The 23758-nt window shown below is 30.4% G+C and overlaps 1 protein-coding gene across 4 annotated transcripts in view; it reads right to left on the bottom strand.

The window, feature by feature from the left end:
- Positions 1-3318: 3318 nt before the first annotated feature.
- LOC142322358 (EF-hand calcium-binding domain-containing protein 14-like) overlaps positions 3319-23758 on the bottom strand; it is a 93029-nt gene continuing 72589 nt past the window's right edge. For all 4 annotated transcript variants that reach the window (XM_075361352.1, XM_075361349.1, XM_075361351.1 and 1 more), the window contains exons 4-8: positions 23306-23515; positions 17348-17524; positions 9112-9243; positions 8874-9000; positions 3319-5391 (exon numbers count right to left, since the gene is read on the bottom strand). In XM_075361352.1, coding sequence (XP_075217467.1) covers positions 5339-5391; positions 8874-9000; positions 9112-9243; positions 17348-17524; positions 23306-23515 — 699 coding nt within the window. In that variant the 3' untranslated portion in view covers positions 3319-5338. The remainder of the gene's footprint in view (positions 5392-8873; positions 9001-9111; positions 9244-17347; positions 17525-23305; positions 23516-23758) is intronic.

Raw genomic sequence — 23758 nt, 5'->3', positions numbered from 1 at the left:
TAAATTGATTTTAAATACTTTAGATCACGCTGAATGACTGATTAATTTTTGTTTGTCTAACTGTAGAAGCTGTGCAATCAAAGGATGTTACATTACAGCAACACTTTTCTTGTTTCATTACAATTGCCAATGTATTTTAATTAAAAAAACTAATCATCAGCCAAATTATTTTTATCAATAATGATAAATAAACAACATTTACAACTATAGCACAGGAGCTTCTTGATATACACAAGAACAGTACCACTGGAATTTTTATTGAAAGCCAAAAATAGAAGAAATTTACATACAATAAAGTAGAAAAATTACAATAACATTTCAAATGAGTACACTGTTATTATGTGAACATGTTCAATAGTGAATATTCAAAAAAGGATTTGAATGATTTCAGGAAGCTAAATGATAAAACCATAAAATTTTTTCATTACGTTTTTAACATGTATTTAACATAAAAATAAAAAAAAAATTCACTCGAAAATAAACACTCCCATTTTCATATATTGCCAATCTAAAGTTCAATTTATTTATGTTACTTTAAAGTACACAGAAAGAAACAACTTATCCAATAAATTCAAGGAGCACTTGTGGCTCTACAGGAGCTTCTGTAGTACAATTGAATTATAAGTGGCATCAAAAAATTGGAGATATTTATAAAATTCTGCACATTTAAAAAAAAATACTTTTTTGACTAATTTATAAAAACTTACAAAAGTATTATTGAGAACAACTTTGCTTAGTTACATACTTTTATATATACTTTTTGTCATTGTTTAGCTAAGTATAAGCTTTTTCTAAATAAAGAAAATAATCAGTGCAAACATGCCTGCTCATTTGAGAGTATACATTACAGTATATTTTATAATTATGAAATATTGATCCCAAGGAAAAACTTAATTTATAAATAAACTAACAAAACTGTAATATTTAATAAGTAATTCACAAGGTGAAGCTAGATTTTACATTGTTAAAATAGATGAGAAATGACAAAAAAATGACTATCACCTAAAATAAATAAATAAATAAATTACAATATCTAAAATCTTTTCATAAAAAGTAATTGTCAACTTCATACAACTGCATGTATCAAGCATACTGTAATAACTAGTTTGCAATTATTAGATTTTCAAATAGAAAATTATGATACATAAAAACAAAAGTTGTGATAATCTTTCTAATCTAAAATTTCCCGACCAGATTATTTAAATTTAATTGCACTAACAGTCTATGTATTGAGTAAAATTGTGAATTACTTATATTAATCTATGTGTACTATCAAATTCTGTAATAATAACTCAATTATTTACTCAAAAACATATCACAGTAATTTCATGTCATATCATTCATACTGTATGATATATATCTATATTAAATTAATAATCTACAGTTGTTGGAAAACATGGTTAATTCAAACATGCTTTTGAGTTTTACAGGATTCTTTACAAAGTTTTGTAAAAATGTACTGAGCATCCCATTTTAAGTAAACACTGCAACATATAATAAACTGAGGAATGTGAATGATGACAGTGTTTTGGCACCTGCATGAGGTAGTAATAATCTCAAAAGTCATACTTCACAATAAAAATGAATTAATTCTATAATGAATAATATGTTGGGAATTGTAAATGATATTGTAATTTTGGTACTAGATGAGCTTATAGTAGATTCTGTGAAAACTACAAACAGCTTCAGTAAGAGCAACACTTAACAATCAGTTTCCTTGATACATAGCGATCCAAAAAGGACTTTTTATTACAGTATTCTAATTATAGGTTTAAAAAATATGAATCAACACCAGTACAACAAAATGCACACAAATCTGTTAAATGTTCAAAAAATAAACACTAAAATGGGAAATAATAAACCCAGTACACGATTGATTTTACAAGAGAGAACAATGATTATTTATCGCACGTGCTCCCTCAATGCAATTACCAAAACTGGATGGCTACCAGTTAACTATTGAACAAAATTAAATTTTTACAATAATATGTGAAAGCACACTACTAAACCAATGCTCAGTAACATCAGTCAAATGGATTTTGAAAATAATGTGATCTAATGTGGGAAATTCAATATTACATGTTTTTACAGAAATTTGAAAGACAAAGAATGGCTTTTAAAAAACAAGAAATCTTAATATCTACTTTTCCATTACTCTATCAACATTCTATTTTGAAATTGTGTGATATACACCACTTTCATCTAACTAGCAAAAAAATTTAAGAAGACATCAAATAAAAAAATGATGGCCACTATGTTTTAAGAGTATAAGGAGATTTTTGTGATAGAATTAATGAAATCTGGAACAGAACAATTTCAGAAGTTTGTTGTGAAATGCTTCAGAGGTCAGTCAAAAACCAATGGCACAGAATTATCATTAATTGTTTTCTTCTGCCTGAACAATGTACAGTACCACTATGTAGTTAGACTATGGATTTAATTGAATGATTCAAGTAGTTTTTTCCCCTCATCATTCCAGATTTGATGCTAAGTGACTAGCAATTCTTCATCAAGATTAAGTGTTGGCTGGTTACCTTACACTGAAATTTATGAGCTGGAGTTTGCAAAAACTAGTGTTTTTAAGGTGCAGTAAGCATCTGAATGTGGTGATGACAATGTTAAAAAGTAATGGATACTTATGTATGTAATAAAGTACAGAAACAATCAGATTTCAATTAGCTCTCTTATAAACACAAAATAACAAAATAATGAATAACTTAACTTAATGAATAACTTAATTTTATGATTCTTTAATAGTAATTAAATAATAATTAAATCACTATTACAATAGATAAATTCTGTCGGAATGAAAAAAAGTTTTTTCAACAGAGTTACTTCTTAATAAATAATTCAATAAACATATCTGAGCTGCAGAATATAATAATTATTTTGTTAAAATTGATTTTCAGCTTTTTTACTTACTGACTTCCCTTTTTATTTCAGAAGTTTCTTTACAGAAATCTCTGTTTCTTCAAGAAAATATTTTTTTTTATTAAAATTAAGAGATGGATGGATACTGCTGGACACAGTCTAGAAATAGCATTTCTATTATATTTTGATTAATTTTAATCAAAAACAAATCTCATCAGAAGAAACAGTTCTCTGCTGGAAAAAACTGTAAATGTAAAAAAATTGAAAATTTATTTAAAAAAATAATCATTTCTTAATATAAATTTGAAGAATATATATATAATCTAAGAGTACTGCTTGTAATAGTAACCACTTCAATTTATCAATTTAGATACTAAAGCTTAATGTAAACTTTTATATTCCTTAAACAAAAACTTCTAGCAATCAACAAATCTGTATGATCTGATAAAATTACAACCGATATAATCAAGAGACACATACATATGATAATACATAACTGGCAAAATCCAATATTGACAATGAAGTAAAGAAAGGTAAATATTAATAATACTGCACAATGAAAGCTTCTTTCAACACAACAAGAAGCTTACATCAAACTATGAGCATGTAAATTCGTGTGCTACTATAATTAGTAATATCAATGAATTAAATACTTTTAATAGTCTTATAATAAAAATAACATACATGTATTCTGTCAATGAGAATAGAAAATGTTTGAAAATAGAAATCTTAATGGCAGAGCAACAGTTATGAAAACTTATTTTCCAACAATAATTTAAACATCACTTGTCTATTTACAGAGGTACTGCAATTAAATTAATATTTAAATTTTTAACACGTTCGCTGAAATATGGAACATACCATCATCAAGTATGAAGGAAATTCCAAGAATAACCTTGTGTTTTAGTTATGTTCCAGCTGTATTATACCAACTGGCTTTTTTTCTAAAAATTTAAGATCTAAAACCTTTTGTTACCGCCATCCTGATTAAAAGTTTTCATTAGATTTTGGGGTAATTATCTAACTGTTAAATGATGATGGTAATTAAAAAAATAAAACATAACTGTTTTAAAAAAATTTAATTTAGTCAATAGTTACATATAATAGATTTAAAACAGTTTTGAATAAAATATTAATCTGAAAAAAAATTTAAAGGGCACATATCTTTTCAATTACAAAAAAAAAATGTAATTGTCTATTTTTTCTTTCTATTCCTAGATTTGCAGTAATAAATTGAATGCATGTACCATTCACAAAGAGGCAACATTCATAAATTAGATTCCCATATGTTAGATACCTTAAAGTTAGGTGGACGGGATATGGGATCAAAAGAATATTTCTACTTACTGCACTTCACCCATGTGCCTAAGAATGCCTGAAAATGTAGTAGTAGATGTTAATCTCATCCAGTTGAATTCTGATCTGTCTATCAATTATTTTTAAGGATTATTACTTTTCTTTTGTATTTTTCTACAGCATAAAAAAATGTTATTTTTAAACTACAACAGTTTTTTTAAATAAAAAATATAAAAATAAAGAAATGAATCTAGGTATGCATTCCACTGGAAAAAAATTAATCGTAGACTAATAAAATATAGGAATGAACAAAAAAGAACTCACAGTAAAAATATTTTCAAAATGACTAAAGGAAAATATAAACAAAATCAATGTAATTAATCCACCAGGTAATGAGAACCAACAATCAACCAAACAAAAAACGTGTGATTAAGTGTCAATTAACATTACTCTTTAAGCCGTAGATAAACTATAGAATTAATTGCAATAAAATATGTCATACCAAAACTACAAAAACTGAAATAAATTAGAACTAAGTTGGAAAATGTAATATTATGTCAGTTACTTTTTGCATGAAAACAATAAGAAGCATTAAAGCCCAGGAAAGAGTTTATGCTTTAACGAAAATAACTGGTATCTATATAACAATCACCACATTTCATGATATATATGTAAGAAAACAAATAACCATTAAATTTTATACTGCGAACGTGTTAACATAATTTAAATCAAAATCTTCAATTACACATTAGTTCTATATATAATTTAAATAGTTTTATATTTTTACTTCTAAAATAATAATGATATTCTTCTAAAATAATTACACTTCCATTTATATAATAAAATACAATTATTGAGTTTTTTTGGTTTTAATTCTGTATACACAACACAAAATGTTTCAAACTGGTTTTATAAATTGTATAACTTTTTTCTATTTACCAATTATATTGCTGTTTACTGATTATGTACTTAAAAATAAAATAAAATAATATTTAACAAAGGTTTTATATTAAAAAATTAATGATGAAACAGATAATATGAAGAAAAAAAAAGAAAACCAGAAATAACTAAATCTTCAATTCAGTAATATATATTGCTTGCTCAGCTGTTTAAATTGTTAAAACTTAATCATTCAGGTAAACAACTAATTTATCAATCAAGTATTGGTGTTTCAAGTATCTGTTGTATTTTCAGGTTGTTTCAGTTTTATTGGAACAGCAGAATCTGAAATAATAAACACACAACATAAAAACTAAGCCATGCAGCTTATATGAATTAAGAACAAAGAGACAAAAGAAATTTAGTAATTTTTCATAGCACTCACTATTTGAATAATAAACATCCTACTACTGAAAATCATATACTTCACTCATATAGTTAATGCAATTACAATATGGAATGAGATTTTCTTATAAAATACCCGTCTCATAATTTTAGCTTTTCATTAGTTTTGACTGTAATGCCAAATAATTGTGGGCACTGAATTACCCTTTCTTATTATTTTTTTATATAAAAATATATCTCCAAAATATCTTACAGGACTGCAGCTCAGTCTCTATCCTGGTGGTATGTAAATAGTTCATATCTTAAAACAGTTAAAAACCTGTCTAGTATGCTACCAAATAGTAAATTTCATTTATGTTCTGCTTTTTCATTTTGCTTGTTCCTTTTGTCAAATTTAGTGTGTTTGAATATTTTATACTATTTAAGAATAGTGTAGTATATATTATTGAGTCCCACTTCTACAAGGTATTTGGAATGGTTAGCTGTGACAAGTACAGAGTTTGTATGTGTTCTTTGTATATATGGGTAAATACAGTTTGTCCACACAGCAATTAATGCAAACATAGTATTTCAGTTTGTATACTCATGAGCTGCTATGTTTATTGGTGTTACAATGTTTACCTTCTTTTCTGAATATTTTTGTTGAAATAAGTTAATATTAAGTATTTTCTGTTACTAGTGTTTTTATTGAAACATCAACAAATGTGAAGTTCATATACACATATAGACAACATTTTATATAAAAGAGTAAATCAAATATAAACCGGAATTTTTGTTTTATAATTTATTGTAGGATAATAAAAATACACACAATATTATTTTTCTACATAATTTCCTCTTTTGAAAAAAAATTTTTTCCCAGTTTTTTGATTCCACTATCGTAAAAGGAAGGTGGGCGTGACTTCAACCACTGCGCATGAATGCTTCAACAGCAGCATCTTCAAATTTCTGTCCTCCAAGTGCTTCTTTTAGTGACCCAAACAAATGATAACGGCAGGATGGTAAGTTTGGACTCTGTATGTAGGGTGCTCCAGTGTAGTCCAAAATAAGGATATAATTTTTTCTTTTGTTTGACTTGTGGTATGGTGCTGAGCATTGTCATGAAGCAGAATGACATCTCAGATTGGAAATTGACATCTTTTTTGAAGATATGTGAGTTTTGCTCTGTCTAACAGTTGACAATAGTATGCAGAATTCACTGTATGATGTTCATGGAGAAAATCAACATGCAAAAATCCTTTGAAATCAAAAAATACTGTGGCCAGAACCTTTCCAGCTGACAGTCAAGTTTTGGCTTTAATGGGTGCGTTTCTTCTTTTTTTTCGCCACTCCACACTTGCCTGTTTTAATTCTGGGGTGTAATGGTGTACCCAAGTTTCATTGCAGGTCATGATTCAATGCAAATAAAATTCTCCTTCAGCTTGGCAACGACTCAAAAACCCTACCTCGAGCCAATAGAGCTTCTGACCTTCGGTGAGGGAACAAGGAACCCATCGTGCTGTCACTTTTTTAAATCCAAGATCACCAGTAATGATTGCCTGAGCACTGCCGTAGTTTATTCTGATCTCAGAAGCAATTTCTGCAATTGTTAATCAGTCATCCTCGATAAGGTGATGAACCATGAGAACGTTTTCGGCAATAGCACTTGTCCTTGGGCGATGTTGCTGATCTTCATTTTGAACTGGTTCTCGTCCTTCCAATAACCATTTATGCCAATCAAACTCTTGAGTCTTTTTAAGTGTGTTATCCTCAAACTGTGCCTAAAATCTTCTCAAAAGTTCAGATGGTTTCACACCCTCTGCCATGAGAAATTGAATAATAATGCTGCGTAACAAGTGATGATACGTCCTGCTCTGATACTGATGAGAAAAAAGTAGTGCGCTGGCTGTCTAAGAGTGGGATCCCCTCCATGCATCCCTATGTACAACACTGAGAAGCTGTGCCCCTCTCCATTAGCCATGCGTCAACGACAACAAAAATTCCGGTTTATATTTCATTCACTCTCACAAAATAAAGAATCCACCTAGTGAAGAAATGCATCATGAATATGGTGCTGTATCTTAAAGAGGAATAAAGATACAAAAAAAACTATTAGTTTGTTTTTCAGTTCATCAAAATAATAGTATTATGAAAAATGTTTTTAAAAACACCCTCATTTCTAAAAAATCAAATTTTCTAAACTTTTCTAAATGTACTTGAACTATAAATGCTTTTAAACTATAAAACCTATTGGCAATAGATCATTCATATTATTTCTCTTTAAATGAGATATTAATAGAGTGAAAACAGTTTTCAATATGATAACTGTTATCAAATTGGTATGGGATAATATCTCAATGTCTAAAAATTGGCGGTATAGTTATATTTTGATCAAATATCCAAAATATTACCAATGGAAATGTTTTTAACTGTATTTTGTGAAGCCTTAGCTATCTTAGCAAAGAATTGAATTTATGAAAAAATCCTTACAAATTTAACAAATCAAAAAAAAATTAAGTTTTCATTATTTATGAAAATACAAATACATATAAAAGTAATAATAATTTCTACCTTTAACCGTAGTGGGGAGGTTAAATTTTACATTCTATGAAAATATCAGGAAAGTTCAGCAATGACATTGTTAGCTTCAATGTAAAATTAATTATAATCAATGATGAATTATCTGCTATAAAATTAAACACTCATAAAAAGTAGCAGAACAAAAGAAAAGAACTCAGGTATGCAAATCTATAAAAAACAAAGAAAATATTATCATTCTAGATTACATTATAATATTTTTTAAGTGCTTCCAATTAGATAAAAAAAATTAGAATTGGATTAGAGTTACTTTATTACTATAGTTATAAATATCATGATATTCAAAATAACTGCAGTTCCTGTAGAAGCACAGGCATTACTTGAGTGAAATATAAGCACAAATGTGAAATAAGTTCAAATTCAAGAATAAATAAAAATAATTTTAACAAAACCTTTTTATAAAGTACAGTGAGTTTGGGTAAAATGGTTGAAATATCAGTCTCATGTTTCTAAAATGAACCTAATATAATTGTTGATACAATGGATGAACTAACAGAAGTAACTTTTATAAGTTTTAATACACAATTAATCTGAACCTAAATCTCATAGTTCTCACAGTACTACAACATTTCAATAGAATGTATATGGTACTGTTGTAATATGATATTACATTATATCAATACATAAGGTTTATTTAAAATCAAGATTAGTTATAAGGTTTAAATAAAAAGGCTATGTTTTACCAAACATAACCTACTTTATCTTAAATAAATAAGATCTTGCTATAATAGGTATCACTTCTGGTTACTTACATAGGAGAATAAAGTAATAATTAGATTCTACTTTTAAGTTTAATGAGAACATAAAATTTATCTATACTTAGTAGATAATGGGTTATCGAGTACCTGATGATGATGACTCCAAGTTAAGAGGATTATTATTAATATTATTAGCAGCATTATTCTGCAATTTACTACACATGCCTTGAATATCTGTTACCCGATTGCTTAATTCATTTACACGTTCATCCATCTGTAAGTAAAGTGTAATTTAATTATTATAAACTCAATATCAAAGAATAAGAAATAAAATTTAACTATTTTTAAACTAAAATTTCAGTTTTAACAAGTTTTAAAAAGATACCTGATTGTTATAATGCATAACTGTGCTAGAAAGATCAGTTATTACTTTCGTCTTAGCATTACATTCATCACGAAGTGTTGTCACTCTTGCACTAATGTTAGCACTCATATCTTGTAGTGCTTGTATTGCTTTCTGAAAAAAGAAAAAATACAGGCTTAATCAAATAATGATTAATAATAAAATATCAAATAAAAAAATTTCTGTAATTAATGACATTAAATTTGATAAATCTACTGCAAATACAAAAACCACAAACTAGAAAAAATAGAACTAGAGAAGATGATGTGCAGATTAGAGTTTGTTTCCATTATTGTCTTGGAAAATTCAGGGCACTCTACTACAGTAAACAAAATCTAAGTTTTTAAAATAACCACTCTAAGTTAAACCACTCTGAGATGGAATCCACATTCCATCTACACAGTTATTTTAAAATAAGCCTGCACCATCCAACTTATTGTAAATTATATATAAAAATACACTATTTTCACTTTACTGGCATCTTAGCACTAGAGATAACTGCAAGAAGGAAAAGTATGGTCAGTCAAAAAATGGGATATTAGTTTTTTGCATTTCTTGATGTTTTATGACCCAGGAACCCCAAAAAACAAAAATGTGGTTAGTAATGATCATATATATGTATGAATGTACAGATGTTGGCGTGTTTGAAGCTTAATAACTTTTGAGTGGATAAACTGATTTTGTTGAAATTTGGCACAGACTCGTGTATAGGGATGGCAATTTGTAGGTAAAAGTTTGAGGGGTCAGTAACTCCAAAGGGTGGGGTAGATAGTTTCTTTAGGGTCAATGTTCTCAAAATTTTGCAAACCCAATCCCACTTTACATTAAGCTCAGTACATACATACATATTTCTTACCATCTTAAAAAAAATTTGCCCCCTTCTCCAAAAATTAAAAATATGCTATATGTATATATTTTAACTGTAATTTTTTTTTGTCTTCCTAAGAATAGTAGTAATAATACAAGTGACCAAAAAAAAAATCTTTTGGGGGTCAATATTGGTGGTGTGGGAACTGATCAAAGTTTTAAAATATTGATTTTTGAACCTTTTAAAATATTTTTAGACTTGTTTGGTCTTGCTTTGTCTTACCCAGAGGTATGATGATCCCAAAGAACACCATCTTATCACAACATAATACTGGATTTAAAAATAAAATTTCTTACCAATATTAGGAAAGTATAACAACTTTGTTATCAGACTTTTTTAACAGCAAACCACAATTTTTTGTGATTCAAAAGTTTCAAGTCAAACACAATTTAGTAGCTGATGACACAATTTATTTTTTACTCGTATTATTAAAATAATGTGATATAATAGCAAGGCTTACATCTTTTATTTATTTAAAAATAAATAAAAACTGTTTTTTTTAAATGAACTACAATGAAAAAACACATAACAAAAGTAAATACACAAAAAATTTTAATAGATTTTTACAAGAATATTTAAAAAAATCACAGTAGTTGATTCAGTACACAGTATCTTCCTCTTCAGATAATATGAACAGAATACTAAAGCTAAAAGTACATAACAAAGAAAAAAGTAAATACAAAAACCAAAAGATAAAAAATTCATAAAGATAAAGAGCAACATCAGTAATATAAACATCATGTATCATGAATATAAATGAAATGAATGAAGTAATATAAAAGTATATAATGAATATTCAGAAAGGGGATGGTACTTACAAAAAAATAAGTTCTTACTTCCATAACTTCAACAATGGTGAACTATTCAAATATAATTGATTATTTAAAAGTAAATTATAAGATTTAAGTTAATTAATTTTCAATGACTCCAAAAGGTTCAGTTTCAAACCTCTGACCTCAACATGAAGTACTTTGAAATTATCATTAAAACATTATTTTCATCAATTAAATGCCAAGCATAATTAGAAACCCACTTTTTACTGGAAAAACAAGATTTGCTATCTCTTATACTTTTTCACAAGGTCTAGTATGTCTAATATATACTTAATCACAAGAACCACATTAAAGTCTGTAAACTCCTCATTTTTTAAGTTTATCAGTTTTACTTTTGTTAATATTAATAAATTTATTTACCTCTGTTTTACAATATCACTGTTTTTGAAAAATTTACTAATTTTCTCAGTGGGTTACCTGTACATGAGGGATGTTCAATAATTAACAAGACAAACTGATGCAGAGAAAAAATGGTTCATTCAATGGCAATGAAATTTTTTGAGAGTAAAGTTAGCAACCTTGGGAACACATTTAATCAACTATTCAATCATAATTAATCTAAATATAACCTCTTTTGTTGATTTCAGAATGTCAGCTCCGCCTGAAATGAGTATGCCAGAACAGCAACATTCAGTGATAAGATCTTTGCTATCAGAAGGTATGAAACGGGTGGAAATTTACACAAAAGTATTGAAACAGTATGGTTAAAATTGTTTAAACTGCAGTAGCATGTATAAGTAAGTGAAACAGTTTAATTCAGGCAGAGCAAGTGTGACTGATCTCCACTGCTCTGGAAGACCAGTGACTACCATGCTGCAAAATTGCATAATGATCTTATTCATGAAAACAAGCAAGTAAAAATTTCCTACACTGCTTGTTTATATAATATTAGAGCCAGGCATTCAATCATTCATGACATGCTGAATTATTGCAAAATATGTTTGGGATGGGTTTCAAGACAGCTGACTCAAGACTATAAGGACACCTGGATTTGCATTTGTTCTGAGCTCAAAGAACGGTTTGAAGCGGAAGGAATTTCTAGATCATAATAACCTGACCACCAGGTTGGTCTAGTGGTGAACGCGTCTTCCCAAATCAGCTGATTTGGAAGTCGAGAGTTCCAGCGTTCAAGTCCTAGTAAAGCCAGATATTTTTACACAGATTTGAATACGAAATCGTAGATACCGGTATTCTTTGGTGGTTGGGTTTCAATTAACCACACATCTCAGGAATGGTCGAACTGAGAATGTACAAGACTACACTTCATTTACATTCATACATATCATCCTCATTCATCCTCTGAAGTATTATCTAAAAGGTAGTTACCGGAGGCTAAACAGGAAAAAGAAAGATCATAATAACCTGTAAATAAAATCTAATAACATGTGATGAAACATAGATACACCATTTCAAACACGAATCCAAACGGCACAGTTTTGAGTGGAAACATCTGGATTCACCCACCAAAAAAAAATTAAAAACTCACACAGCAGCCAGTAAAGCAATGTTGACAGTCTTCTGGGTCTCACAAGGCCCAATTTTTAGTGACTATTTAGAAGAAAAATGTACTGTTAACAGTGAGTACTATTCTAAAATGCTCCAACAGAAATTGAGACCCACAATATGGTGAAGACGACAGGGCGCTCTCTCAAAAGGTATGATTCTCTTGGATGACAACGCGACAATCCCTACATCGCTCAGAGAATGGGAGAAACACTTGAGAAGTTGGATTGAGAGGTGTTTGCCATATCCTCCTTAGTGTCCAGACCTCACCCTGTCCAATTTTCATTTGTTCAGCCTGTTCAAAGACTTTTTACGTGGCATGAAGTTCAATGACAATGAAGAGGACAAAAAAGCAATACACAAATTGTTCAAACAGCAAGGTAAAGACTTCTACAGTGTGGGAATAAGAAAGCTCACAGAACGATGGCATAAATGTCTAAATGTTGCTGAAGAATAGATTAAAAAGTAGGGAAAGTTTCGTTATCATAGAATAAATTTTTTTTCTCTACATCAATTTGTCTCATTAATTATACTGAACATCCCTAATGAGTGTGTGAAATTTCTTTTGTAGGAATAAATTAGTTGATGAAGGAAAAACTTAACTAACTGCAATTTTACATAATATATTCTGAAACGTTGATCAATTAGACTCATTTTGTAACCATTATTCATCACTTTTTGTATTATAATATTCTTTCTAAAAATTATCATCTGACAACAGAACATTTAGCAATCTACAAGAATAACTATTAAAGGCCGCTAATTTATGTGCAAATGAATGTAGTGATGCACTATGAATGACAGCATCATTGTGTGAGGGTTTGAGATGTATGCTAAAATCCAATTTGTTATTGATTTTAATAGTATTCAAATTTAAAAAAACGATAGAATTATTTTGTTTAACTTCCAAAGTAAAAGCTTCACTTTTGTGTAAAGTGTTAATAAAATTCAAGAATATTCCTAATTGTCTCAAGTTACCTGTAAAACAATAAAAAATAACAGCTACATGTCTATACCAAAATTTGAAATATTTAAAGAAGGGGATAAGTACAAATTTTACTTTCTAAACCATTTATAAAATTTCTGCAGCTAATGGACTGTGTGGATTACTCATAATTAAACCCTCCTTCAGATTGTAAATGTTATAATTAAACTCAAAATAATTTTGATTAAAACAAACACTCAATGCCTCAACTTATTCAATTCTTGTAACTTCATTAGTTAAGAGTATTAGTTACAATAGTTTGCCATTGTTAAACTTATGGATGTGAGATGGGCTTCTTATCTATTTGTAAGTGCCCTTTTTTCTGAAGTGACCGATTGTATTTACTATTAATATATTACCGATACATGCATCATACCCTATTACTGCTCTTTATGTATTTTATTTCTTTTAGTTTTTGTATTTTCCTTTTTCATTGTAATGTACTTTTAGCTTTAGTATTCTGCATACCGATACAGCTGTAGTGGTTTTTTAAATAATTTTATGAAAATCTAATAACATATTTTGTTTGTTTATTTTGTTATGATGGATTTTTATCAAGAAATAGCTACATCCATTATTATTAAAAATATATAGTTATTAACTTGACTTGAGACAAGTTACTGTCTCAAGTTGACTCAAGTCTCTGTCTTGACTGTCTCAAGTCTCAAGTTGACTTGAGACTGCCATATGGCAGTCCCAATTAAAATCTTTCCATGGTAGTTGGTCCACTTGAATAAACCAACATACTGGGGTGTATGAAGAGACTTCGACTGACGTTGTCAGACAAAGATGTGTCTAGCAAATAGAAACCAGAGGTGTACCAGAGAGTGGTAAATTAACAAGTGTATGATTTCTTGTAGTGAATATAATGAGGAAGGTAAATCCTTTGCAAAGGTTTCGCCCTTTCTAATAAATAAGTGCATGATAATAGGGCTGTTGCGCAAAGGAACAAGCTTGTGTGTATTGCAGGTTACGGGTATGATGATAGCATATACACCAAGGTAGGAAAATACATTAATTGTAAAGGTTATACTTGAGATTGTCCCCTTTATAAGGAAGAAAAAGATATATTAAAGATCTGTACTAAGCAGATAGTGTCCTTTCCTGTGGTTTGTTGGAAATACAGAAAATCCCTCACATGAGGAATCCTGTACAGCCAGGAATGTACCTTACACTTTTCCGGCTGTATAGCTGGAAAAAGTGTTACCTTATTTACTGTAGCCAGCCATAAATTATCTAACAAACTGCATGCAAAAATCCATTATGTGTTCTTGATATGTGGATGATTTTTCAATTTATGTTGCATGTAAAATTTAGTGACTGGCAAGAGGCTGCTCCAAAATACATTAACCTGGCTAGAATCATGGTGTAGAACGACTGGATTCATATTTTCTCTTGCGAAGACGTCATGCTTGAGGGAACATGTTGACATTCAACTGTTTTTACATGGTGAACCAGTTGTACCATGCATGCAGGTTAGATTTCTTGGATTGTGGTTTAATCAATGACTGACATTGATAACACATTTAAAGGAGCTAAGGTAAATGTCTAAAAACGCTACACATACTGAGAGTTCTATCAGATACTCGTTTACGAGCTGATTGTGTGTATATGTTGTGCTTCTACCAATCTCTGGTCTGTTCCTGTTTAGACTACAACTGTGCATATTCATCAGTACAGGCCACCACTCTAAATATGACTGATGCAGTCCACCATTCATTTATCTGTTTGGCTGCAGGTGCGTTTTGTTCAAGCCTTGCATTAAGTCTACTAGTGGACAGTGGTGAACTATCTCTTTGGAATAGACAAAACCAAATGATCTGCTCCTATGTAGCTCGCATTAAAGGGCATCCTGACCCATAGGGGAAGACACCCTCTGCCAACCCCTCCATTCCGAGTCTTTATGGGCTTTGCCGGAGGTCATCTTCAAAACCTCAGCTTTTGACATAAGCCAGTCCGCCTCGGCGAGGATGCCACTGATGCGAATGCCACGAGTGACATTCCCATCGGTGTACTACTTTAGAACGAGGTGATGAGCATTGGTGTTTGCGAGGGGGCTTAAGGTATATAATTGTGTTTGCGAGGGGGCTTAAGGTATATAATTGTGTATGCGTTTAAGACGCTTTTTGTCACTTAATGCATCAAAGGGCGACCAAATCATCCTACTTTTGATGCAGTGTTCTCCAACCACCACATTAATCAATATGAGTAACGGCCAAGATCTACTGCTCCACTAGCCATCAGAGCTCATTACCTTTTCTTATCTCTAAATATACAATTACCTCCAGCTACTCAATGTTATTATCCCCCCTCAGTAGCCTTCTCTGGTGATTTATTGCTTTAGTCTTTGACAATATCAAAAAAAAGGACATGAATCCAGTTACCTTACAAAAAAAATTTTTGAATATTGTAAACAGCATGAATCCAGATGCTACAGTTTACACACACAGCTCTAGACACTATAATTCTGTTGGTTGTGCTTTTGTGGTTGGCAACAGGACATGCTTGTTTGGGCTTCCCAGTATTGCCAGTGTTTTCATCACAGAGCTGTTTGCAATTAAAATGGCCTTAAATATATTAGCCCAACATTCCGACCTGTACTTGTCTCTTCAGATTCCATGAGTGTCTTGCAAGCCATTAGTGGTGATATGTACTCAACACCCCGTTGTCTGTGATATACAGTCTAACATCCCTAAAAATGACTCAAAGTAATACAAGTGAGCTTCTGCTGGATCCCCAGTCATACTGGAAAATCAGGCAATGAGTGCATTGATCGTGCAGCAAAAGAGGCTTGTTCAAAGCCTCCTTTCACTAATCACATTGTTTTGAATGATCTCGTTTGTTTTCTGAAGAGTATAGTTTGTGATGAGTGGCAGAGTGAATGGAATAATACCATCAATAATAAACTTCGTCCAGTTAAAAGAAATATGTCACCCTGGAGCTCTTCATATAGGAATAACTGTTGTGAGGAGGTTATTATTTGGCGTTTGCATACAGAGCACATCAAGCTCACTCATGGATATCTGATGACTCATACTGATGTACTCATCTGACCTTGATATAACTGCTAACTGATGATACAATACATACTAGTGGACTGTGACTGTTATGTGGCACTGCATCAGAAATTTAAATTTGGGCTTAACATCAGAAATATTTTAGGTAATGATATGACTGTTATCGAATGTCATACAATCTATGACCATACATCTGGATTCAAAAATTTGATTATTCAAACAATTATTTTAATTTATTTATGCAATCTGGCATATGCCAGATGGCAAATGATTTATTACCTTCTGTAATAAATCATTTCATCCCACTTTCATGAAAACTTGTTTAGATGTTCAGGTGTTAGGTGTTGAATAATAAATACATCAAAATACAAATAGGTTAACAAAATAAGTTAATTTTCTTCTGCAGCTTAAAATAAATTATTAAAGGCACAATTAATTCTTGGGAGAAATAAAATGTAAAATTTAAATAAATAATAAAATTGAAAATAAATAAATGATTTTGAATTTTTGAAGTCAATACCAAATTAAAAACATACAAATTGATCACTGGCCTTAATTTGGGGGTTAGAATTCAAAATATTGAAATTAAAAAAAAAATTGAATAAGTATAGTTTTCATCATGATAAAATTATTAAAAATAATAATCATCAAAATAAGTTATAAATGTAAAAAAACCCTGGTGAAATTCTACATTTTTGGAGTCGCTTAAAAGTATGTTACATCAATAACACCTCTCTCTTTATCTGTTTAACCTTCAAAACCACTGTAAGTGTTACTTCAGAGGATGAATAAGGATGGTACGTGTGATGTAAATGAAGTGTAGTCTTGTACAGTCTCAGGTCGATCATTCCTGAGATGTGTGGTTAATTGAAACCCAGCCACCAAAGAACTCCAGAACACCAGTGTCCATGTAGTATTCAAATCCATACAAAAGTAACTGCCTTTACTAGGACATCAGTTACACCTATAATAATGTAAGGCCTCGCAGAATATAAAAAAAAAAAATACTTACACTATCTTTTCTTTCATCATCAAGTGCCCATTGTAATTTTTCAGACAAGGTTGAGTTGATATTTGTTAAATTAGTTCTAAGGCTGTTTACAGTTGCAGTGAGTCCAGTTAATGCATCATTCTCAGGAGCAGATGTTGGTACCCCTGAAGAAGCCACTTCTACTTCAGATATTTTTTCCTAAATAAAAAAAAATCTAAACTTAATGCTGTTAAATATAAAAAATTCCTTTTAAACACTGGCTGTAAAAAATGAATATAAAATAGCTAGCAACTATCTCAGGAGGGACAAAGTTTAGATCAAATAAAATTGATAATTATAGCTTAGGTGTAGGATGTAGTAAATATTTTTTTCTAATTTAAAATATCCACATAACAAGAGAAGTGGGGCAAAGTAGTAAAACTGTCTGATAGAAATATAACTGATGGATCCAATATTTTGGGATAATTTACAAACTGAATAATACACATTGAAAAGTACAAGAATTCAGATTCAGACTTGAGCCTAGATTAGAATTTATCAATACAGAAGAAGAAGATGAAAACTGCAGTCAAACTGACACATCTGGAGAGTTTTTTTTTCAGTTAAAAAAGAATGATGAAGGTGAAGATTTTTCATCATGATAAATAAAAAACTACCTAAAGATATCATAAAAGTTTGCCTCCTATTACATTATGAAATGATGCTGAGTGGTTTTAAATAAAATAAAATAGTACATAATATAAACTTATTCAAAATAAAAATAAATTTTGACAATATATTCTTGAGAGCAAGAGTGAAAAGAAATTAAAACATAATAGATCTAATAATTATTTTAAAAGTATTTTGTTTTGGTGAGAAATTAGGTAACAATTCCACAAATCTCAATAATATTTGATTTATTGGTGGTACTGATGCAATCATTTGACAGTAAAGTTGAAAGATCATTTGACAGATTTGAAAGTAAAAGATAATAAACTTGCAGTATATTGAACAATAACAGGTAAATAAAATTGAATAAGGATAACATTAAAAAATAACAAGCCACAATTATGCTATGAAAACTAAAAATAAAAATAAATAAGACATAAAAAATAAAGAAATCAACAAAAATAAAAAGTGAGAAAAAGATGAAATAGCAATGACAATGATAGACATGCTTCCAAAATTCGAATGTAAATTTCATTACCTCAAAATACACTAAAGAACATTTAGAAATTAAAGACAAATTTTGTTAATGATAACTGATTAAACCACTATATACATACATAACCTTTAAAAATAATGACTAAACATGGAATTTCTAAAAGTTACCAAGAAAATCAAACCATTCCATAAATCATAGACAATTTTTTCAGTTCATAAACAGCACTCGCTTAAAACTTAAAGTGAAAATTTTATTGACAAAAATATACATTTAAATTAAATAAAACTTAATAGGAAATAACAATATGAATATTGTTGATAAAGGAAATTATTGTTATTAAAGGATTATTATTGACAAAAACTTAATATCGGATAGGCATGTACAAAAAATTACTTTCAATAAAATAAAGGTAAATTTCTTACAGGTTTAATCTAATACTCTTGAGTTTACAAATATCTATACATTTCTGTGAGGAAGAAATATACCTAGACATAACATACAATCTTTAATATAGAAAGGTTTTTAAAATAAGTACAGTACAATTTATTTTGTAATAAAATGTATAGGGTGATTCAAAGAAAGAAAAAAATTTTGAAAGTTGTGTTGGTAGCCGTGGGCGATTGGTACCACTTGATAAGTGGCACCAGCCTCTCTAACTTAACCTGCCATTTAGTTGTAATGGATCCTTGGAGTGGTGCGCAACGTGCATTTGCTATCAAAGCGTTTTACAAAAACAATGACAGTGTGGAGGGAGCGCGTAGAGAATTTCACCGTCATTGTAATCTGGGACGGCACGACCGTGTTCCATCAGCACATGCAATTAAAACATGGATATCTAATTTGGAGGAAACTGGTTCGGCAATGAAAAAGAAACCTCCAGGCCGTGAGCGAACCGTCCGTACACCACAGAATGTTCAAGCTTCACAAGATGCTGTCACATGAAGTCCACATCGGTCAATCCGTTATCTCTCAGCATCTTTACAATTGTATAGTTCAAGTGTTCGAAAAATGTTAGTGAAGGACTTGTAATACCATCCATACAAGTTGCAGATCGTCCAGGAACTGAAACCGAACGATGCAGTTGTGCGAGCACAGTTCTGTAATGTAATGCTTCAGAAGATAAATGATAACGAAAGAAGAGTTTGTTCACGAACTGTGGATGTCAGATGAAGCGCAATTCCACCTCAGTGGATTTGTTAACAAGCAAAATTTCAGACACTGGGCACAAGAAAATCCTACGCAGCTACACCAGCATCCGCTGCACAGCCAGAAAGTGACCGTGTGGTGTGCTATGTCATCTTACGGTGTTATAGGCCTTTATTTTTTTGAGGATGACAATGGTCTTGCGATTACAGTGACGTCGGCTCGTTACGTAGCCGTGCTTGAAACCTTTCTTGTGGAACAACAAAAGAGATTTCCACCGATTCTTAACACAGCCTGATTTCAACAAGACGGAGCAACGTCACATACTGCATGAATATCAATGGCAGCTGTACGCCGATTGTTTGGACAACGTGTCATTTCACGAAATGGTGACATTAGATAGCCTCCCAGATCGCCTGATCTCTCAGCTTGCGATTACTTTTTGTGGGGTCACCTTAAAAGCAAAGTGTTCCACAGTAGACCTGCTACAACGGAAGAACTGAAGGCAAAGATCCGAGAAGCAATTGCGGAAATTCCAGTTGAGATGTTACATCAAACCATGAACAATTTAACGAAGGGACTTCGTGAGTGTTTATGTAGAAAAGGAGGTCACCTGGAAGATGTCATCTTTAAAAAATAAACTAAAATGTATGTATCCTAAAATGGCAACATTTGTACAATTACATGAAATAAAATTCATTTTCTAAAAAAAATTTTTCATTAACGTTATTTAATTTTTTAAATTTCCCGTTTCTTTGAATAACTCTGAATATAAACCTTACAATGGTACATCATGGATAACAAAACTGAACTCAAGTTACATTATAATAATACATAAAAAAAATATATATTTGTACTAAAAAGAATGCAGCCTTTTAGGTGAAAAATAATGTAATTATCTAACATGAAAAATGCTTTTAGAAGTGTAGTTAATGTTATGTGGTATGTTTAAGTAGTACATTCACTAGGTTATTTATTTGTAAAGCATTTTTTTTACTTGTTACTACAAAAAAATCCACCACTTATAAAAAAACATCTTTAAATAATTCATATGATTACTAACGGGAAGGTACACAAATAAATAAGAGAAAACTTAGGATTAAGCCTATTATGATACTGGTATCATAAGAGTAGATGAAAAATCAATCTATGAGTAAAAGCTAACAGGTGGTGGAAATTAAAGGGGAGAGGAGAAAAATTATAAGATTAGGTTTGGGTAAGAAAAACAAATTAATAATTGATATACAATATTATAGGAGGCTCTATTTTGTTTTTCTTAGATATCAGAGTTTCATAGATTAAGATAGGTAATCATTACATAAAGAGTTACATTATTTAGTTATTTAGAGAGTAAAATTACAAAGTAAGATCAAAAGCAGATTGGTATAAGCAAGGAAAACTTTTAAGCAAAAACCTGCTAGTATCTAATACAGATCTAAGGATTAGGAAAATTTTCTCTCTAAGGGAAATTCATTCGACACAAAAATCTCTACGTGGAAAGTAGCACTTTTGTAGTAGTAAAAGATGGAAAATAGGAAAAACAGAAAGAAAAAGAATGGAGGCCTTTGAAACATGGTGTTAAAGGAGAATGTTGAAAATTGAATGCACTGATAAAGGACAACATAAACACGTCTTAAGACAAAAATAATAATTTGCTGTTGAATCGTGTACTGAATAATTTGCTCAGTTATATATACAGGCATTCAGGTTCTGTTAATTTGGTAACAAATGGTGTACGAGGTCTGTAAATAAAGTAATGAGACCGGTTCAGAAAAACTTTTTATTTACAATCCAATATAACCAATCCAACATAACTCCATCATCTCGAAATAGTTCAATGCTTCAAATGGTTTTCCCACTCTTCATAGCACTGTTGGAACTCAGAAACCAGAATATCCTTCAGATAGTCAGTTAGATTTTTTAAAAATGTTTCTACTGTTCCAAAACGGTGTCCTTTGAGGTGTTTTTTTAAAATTGGTTACAGGAAAAAGTCACAAGGACTCAAGTCAGGTGAATAAGGTGGTTGAGGAACAACAGGAATGTTTTTCTTTGCCAAAAACTCATTGATTAAGCATGCAGTATGACAAGGTGCATTGTCATGATGCAGCATCCAGTTGTCTTTGATGGCTTGCAGGCAACTCTTTGCTGTAGTCTCTCAAGAATTTCTTGGTAATCATATTATTGATTTACAGTCTGTCCTGTAGGCAAAACTCCTTATGGACAATGCCATTAGTATCGAAGAAACAAATTAACATGGTTTTGATTTATTCATTTTTGCTTTTTTGGGATGTGGTGAGTTTGAAGTATGTCACTCCTTGCTCTGGCGTTTTGTTTCTGGGTCGTACTCAAATATCCAAGATTCATCACCAATAATAACATTTTATTGAAAATCAGGATCAATTTCAATTCACTGGAAGATCACGGCACACTTCCACCCCGTTGTTTTTTCTGTTCAACAGTGAGGTTTATGGGACCAATTTTACATAAACTTTTTTCATGTCCAATTCATTTGTCAAAATTTGATGGACTGTGGTATGGTTCAAATTCAATTGTTCTGCAATCATTCTGACAGTTAATCGCTTTTCATACCGTATCAAGTCTCTGATTCACTCAAAATTGTTGTCACTTTTTGATGTTAACGATCTTTCAAAGTCTGGATCATTCGCAAGTGATTCCCGGCCATCTGAAAATGCTTTAAACCACCTAAAAACTTGGGTTCATGACAGAGAGTCATCTCTATATGCCCTTTTCAATTTTGAAAAGTTTAAGTAGCATTCTCACAGAGTTTAACATAAAACTTGATTGCACAATATTGCTCATAATTAGTATCAATCATTTTTGTAATGCACAACAAAAACTCGTTTCACGAAATGTTTGTTTACATCTCACGTGGCAACAATAGACTGAAAATATTAATACCTAATATAAATCAGCTGTTCATATAACCATACATTTACTAGTAACTTTATAGTGTTGCCACTTTGGCTGCCAAAAAAAAACTAGTCTCATTACTTTACACACCTCATATAATATATATAAAAAAATCCTTATTAGGTATAAGCTTCTACTAATCAGTTTCTGAAATTTAACTGAGGTGTGAAAGCTGAATGTATTAATATTGTGTGGTACTAGATAATGCAAGCCACACTTCTTGTTGGTCAGTCATCCAAAGGCACTGTATTATCTGTCGATCTGTGCTTTTGTTTATTGTGACTCTGCAATAATGTGTTAGTAACTTTCATAAACACAGTTCTTGAGTAAAGTAAAAAGTAAAAAGAGCAAGACTGCATCAAATTTTCCTACAAATTTGGCAAAATCCCATAGAAACTCACCAAGTGTTTAGGCAAACACAAAATATGACTTTAAAAACCTTTTAAAAATGGACAACAGTCAGTTGATAATGATGATAAGCATTTTGGTTATCCTTCGACTGAAAACATGCTCACAATGTAACAGAAGTGCATTAAGTCATCCTGTGAAAAATGATTTTTCCTTTTTCTTTTTTTCCTGTAATTATGAAGGAAATCAATTCATTTCAATAAATACAGTGATAATTTCTGATCAAACAAATTTTCTTAAAATTTTATTTGAAGAATCAATATTTATCAAATAAATTATAAGACAAAAGCAAAATGAATTTAGATGCTTTAATTATGTACAAGGATGTAGAACTTTACATCATACTTAATTACCTTTAATGTAGTAATGTTCTGTTGTAAAGTAATTGTAGTGTCATCAAGTTTTTTATTGTATTCTTTCAACTGCTTTGTTGTCAACAGAAGATCGCTTATTTGACTACCAAATTCAGCTACACTATTTGATAAACTAGCAACATTGACAAGGTCTGGAGATCCTTTCAGCTGTTTTTCCAACTTGACAAGAGCAGCACTGACATCAGCAACCTAAAACAAAATATTTATATAACTATTATTAGGTTTTTTCTAATAATAATAATTATTATCTCTCTAATATAGTAAAACAATGAAGATATTATTTTTAAAAAACTTCACTATTAAAGTAGCAAAATTTATATAGTATTAATAAATTATTTATCTCAAAATTTCTAGAAAAAAATAAATTCTAATTGAACCACGCCAGTAAACCAACTATTCTGACTAATAAATTACGCTTTATGAAAAAAAAAT

This window comes from Lycorma delicatula, chromosome 3 (genome assembly GCF_047948215.1).
Source record: "Lycorma delicatula isolate Av1 chromosome 3, ASM4794821v1, whole genome shotgun sequence".
NCBI lineage: Eukaryota > Metazoa > Arthropoda > Insecta > Hemiptera > Fulgoridae > Lycorma > Lycorma delicatula.
This window is presented reverse-complemented; position numbering and strand designations above follow the sequence as displayed.